Here is a 4,789-nt window from a genome sequence, read left to right on the forward strand (position 1 = left end):
TCTACAAACTAAAGAAGGTTTGCCTTTTTCCTTAAAGCCTTCTAGTTGCTTTATGTATAACTCTTCCTCCAACCTGCCATGTAGAAAATTTATCTTTTATATTATTTTACTCTAATTCTAGATCATTAACAGCTACTAAACCCAATATTGCTCCAATAGTGGTCAGTTTTATAACTAGTTAGAAATGCCTTTTTGTTTAGCCTAAGCTTCAACCACCAGTCTAACCCTATATCTGTTTCTCCAGCATTCTTCTTCGTTTATCCTATATACCCATTTGTTTTCCATAGGTTTCTTGTTAGGTAGAATAGGAACTAAATCCCATGTGTGATTGATCATTAAAGATAGCATCACATTTCTCAATGCCCCTATCCACTATTTGCTATATTTTACCATGCATACTTCTTCAAACATAGTAGGTTTAGATTCATTATAAAGTAATAAGTGTTCAATGAAATCTCTATGCCTATTTGAAGGCTTATGTTCTCAACTTGATCTTTTAACTTGAGGAATCAATTACTCAAGAGTATCCTCATTAGGAGTAGCAATGGGATGGTCCTACTCTTCATTATCATGGAAATTAAGGGGATAAATTTTTGGTTGTATCTATTGGTGAAATTTTACCTATTGCTCATTTACAATCTCTTATTATTAGAGCATATCACTTGCATTTGTAATGTTTTTCAATAGAGCATTCTCCTACACTCATGTGCCTTGTTCTTGGTAAAAAAAGTTTTTACCTATTTGAATTAAAGATCATGTCACTACTTCATATAATATACTTGGTAACTAGATCCCATAACCTATAACCATATGTTTCTTCTGAATATATAGTGAAGATACACCCTATAAACTTCACATCAAGCTTCATTTGATTTTCTTGTGGGACATGAATGAATTATTCACACATCAAGACTCATGAATAATTATTACAAATATTCTTAACAAACCACTTCTCTTTAGGAAATCCAAAATCTAAATCAGTGGATGGTCCTTTATTCTATTATATTGATAGCCTTACCCTATAAGTATTTTACTAGTTCTCCATTTGATAGCATGCTATGTTCTCTTCCCAAAATGGTTATATTTAATTTTTCTATTGGATTGCTCTCTTGTGGTGTAAGAAGAATAATCTTTATTCTCTAAAGGCTATTCTTCGCACAATATTATTCTGATTTTTTCAAACAATAATCATCCCCATTCTCAAATTTCGAACACTTAATTTTACTGCCAATTTACTTTCATACAAGATTTTTGAATATTTTGAACATACCAAGAACTTCATATTTCTTCTTTATCATGTAAAACCAAACACTCCTAGTGTAGTAATGAAAAGAAGGTAGCAAAATAAGTTGACCTATCAATAGATGCTACCTCTTAGGGGCCAATGACATTTGAATGCACCAACTCCAATGTCATAAATTATTGTCATGTTCCTTGGTAAAAAATATTTCCCTGCTCTATTTTCCATGCAATTTTGATCACACAACTCCATATCTACTACTTCTAAACATAGAAGAAAGTAACCCCTTCACAAGATTTCAAGGCTCTTCTTACTCATGTCACCAAGCCTTTTATGTGAAAACTCTCTTATGCTAATTAGGTCTACCATTATAGCTCGCACTTTGTTCTAACCCTTAATAACAACTATACTAGATTTAAATCTAGTAATCATCAATGGTCATTTTCATACCTTCTACACACTTGCCTCAAATGTAACACTATGTAGCACTACATCTGAGTGAATCCAACTACCCAACTTGGATAAGGTTTCTTTTAAGATGATGGACATTTCTAACATTATTTAACAAAAAAATTGTTAAGGATTAAAAGGGCTTCAAATTGTACCTTATAGATTTCTAAATTCTATCCTAAGATTTTGTCAATCCTCCATTTGTTTGTCTCCTCCATTTTGTCATTTTATCTAAACAATTTTTTCAATTCCCTTTTGACTCTGATACAAAATGTTAGATTTATGTCAGATTTTAGACAGAGTTAATAAACACCCAATATTTGCATAAATATAAACAAAATACAGATTAACAAAGCAGCACATAAATTTTACGTGATTAGCCCGAAATAACATCATCTAGAAGAAAGTGGATTTATCTATTTTATTGATTAATTACAACAATACAAATCGCTGTATTAAAAAAACAAGTATATGAATTAAGTTGTATCTGTAACAGATGCGACATAATTCATATATTAGACTTGCGTCCAAAACTTTTGCTCTCCACATCCGAAAAAACACAGATTTGTTTATTCATATTCTGGCGATGATACATGACAATTTTCGTCTGTACTTTTGATATTCTTTGACCTAAATTTCTAGGCTACTGTAATTTTTAAGAATAACTAATAACCTCTGTTTCGATATCACTGTTCAGCAAATAAGTCACAATAAAATCGTTTTAGTACTTAACGTAATTATAAATTATTCTATGATTAGAAGATTATCTATGTTCAAATATTTACTGACAAAGAAACCTAAATAAACTGAAAACCAAAAAAAGTTAAATCATAAAGATTAATATTTTCATACGCGACGAGATCACAAATTACATTTGCAGTTGAATGAAGACAGCGCACACAGAGGAAGAGGAACGGGAAATCGCAGAAACAGAGCAAACAGAAAAAGAAGAGGGTTACAATTATTTACAGAGGAAGAAGAAGAGGAAATCGCAGAAACAGAGCAAACAGAAGAAGAAGAGGGTGACGATTCTTTACAGCGAATCACACTTAGTGGGCTTGAAAGAAAGCGTGTTCTTAGCATTATTGTAAAGGATATGGAAGTTTTGCTGCTGTATGTTTCCGAAAATGGAAGGAAGATTCTCCGATGGTTCGCCCAACATCGCCAAGCACAAGAGATTTTCAGATATCTGAATGAAAACGTTGTCTAATGGAAGCTCATAATCCACGCCGCCTTTGAAGTTGAAGACCAGGGTTGGCAAGGTGACCTCGCTGGATGATGTGCCGTAACAAAGATCCAACCCCGTAGAAGAGCCGTCTACTGGAGTGAGATCAATGGTGGACTGAATTGCATCCTTCATAGGAGAGTACGCAGCATCGTCCAGAAAGGTAATAGTGGTTCCGGAGTCAATGATCATACCACCGCTGCCGTCCGGTTGAAGATCAAAAGTTCCAGGAGGAATATCTACTGCCTTACCATTGAGGGTGATTCCTGTAATGGGAATGTACCAGAAAGTGGGAATGATACTGCTCTTTATGAGTGACATAGACTTCGCTCCACTCAAGGAAGCACCCTCGCCGAAAAAGAGAGGGCTGGTTTGTGAAGAAGAGTCGGTGATGGGCAAAAGACAGTAAGAGAACATGTTCTCTGCTTTGGAACCGAGCTGTGTGACAAGGGAGAGACCACCTCTTCCCAGTCCCACAAGACCACCACCCTGGGAAAATCCTTGTCCTTCGTTGTCATGTCCGCATCCAAATGCAATTCCTTTAACCTTGCTACTCCCAATTGACAATGTCTCGTAAGCCAAGTCACCGCTGGTAAAGGAACCATCGCCATACTGATACATAAAGGTACAATCTGGATCGCATCCAGTTTGTGTACTTCCCAAGGCGTCACAAATAGAATCACTGCAGGGAACTGTGGAAAATGTAGATGATTTGGAGGGGTCGAAGATTGGCGTAGGCTGAGAGAAGCAGTCCTCGCAAGGCTTGCACTGAGTCCAAATCAGATCACTCCCCGTGTCCACAATTGCTTCGAAGCTCACAGAGGGCGTTCCAACTCCAACGTTCATCAGAAACTCTCCATCCCCTACTTCAACGGGTGTTTCAGCATCTAGTCGCCCTGTAATCTGCTGCTTTGTAAATGCCTCTATCTTCTTCATTCGTCCCTTACTTCGGTCCACAGCCAAACGCAATCTATCAGAGAAACCCAACTCGCTCTCTGATCTGCGCGTCATATTCACCCTCAATTTAATATTTTCATCGCTGCTAAATTTCGGCCAAGCACTAAACTGTCTGTCCGAAGAGCATGATATCATGGGAATAGTAAAGCATATCAAGGCCACAAAACCCAACAGCTTTGAATACTCCATTTCTCTTTTTGATTTCTAAAGCTGGAAACCGTTCTCTGCTTTCATCTACTCGCCTCCATACCATATATATAGATAGAAACATCCAGTCTGATTGAAGTAGTTTATTCCTCCTTTTAACAGATTATCCTATTTACACAAATAAAAAGATTCGTCCTCTTGTTCGGATGTGCTTGATTGGACGAATTAATTTTTATTTTATTTTTTTCTCTCTCTGTGCCGATCTCATCTCATCAATTTTTCTAAAATAGACTACAGAAATTATAAATAAATTCACTTAGTGGTTCCGTGCAGTCGACCGTTTGATTAAATTTCTGCCGGCTTTTGAATCTGATGGACCCATTTAGATTGAAATTCGAAAACGAGCTGTGAACGAGTAGTGGTTAATTTGTGTTGGTGTACCTTTATATTATTATTTTCTCTCAATCAAAATATCGGTTCAAAAATGCAAAATCCTCAGCCAACCATCCATAAGGGTGTTACAATCTCAAGAATAATCTTAACAATCTAAAGATTTACACCTACATTAAGGTTTTCATATCATAAACTAAATTGGATTTATATAATATATTTAATTGAATATGATATTGCATTAGAATTTTCTATAGAAGAATCATAAATTCTTAACTATTAATCATTAAAAAGTTATACCACAATAGAAATCAAGAAAAATCAACTATTGAAAAGTGTTCATATTTTAAATTTTACAAAAGATTTCATCATCTAACTAG

General features: G+C 35.4%; 1 protein-coding gene across 1 annotated transcript; it reads right to left on the reverse strand.

Moving 5' to 3' along the window:
- Positions 1 to 2,723: 2,723 nt before the first annotated feature.
- LOC131027826 (aspartic proteinase nepenthesin-2-like) lies at positions 2,724 to 4,061 on the reverse strand. Its single transcript, XM_057957925.2, has one exon. The coding sequence runs from the start codon at positions 4,059 to 4,061 to the stop codon at positions 2,724 to 2,726; it is 1,338 nt and encodes a 445-aa protein (XP_057813908.2).
- Between the last annotated feature and the right edge of the window lie 728 nt (positions 4,062 to 4,789).

Source organism: Cryptomeria japonica, chromosome 3 (assembly GCF_030272615.1).
Source record: "Cryptomeria japonica chromosome 3, Sugi_1.0, whole genome shotgun sequence".
NCBI classification, from domain to species: Eukaryota; Viridiplantae; Streptophyta; class Pinopsida; order Cupressales; family Cupressaceae; genus Cryptomeria; species Cryptomeria japonica.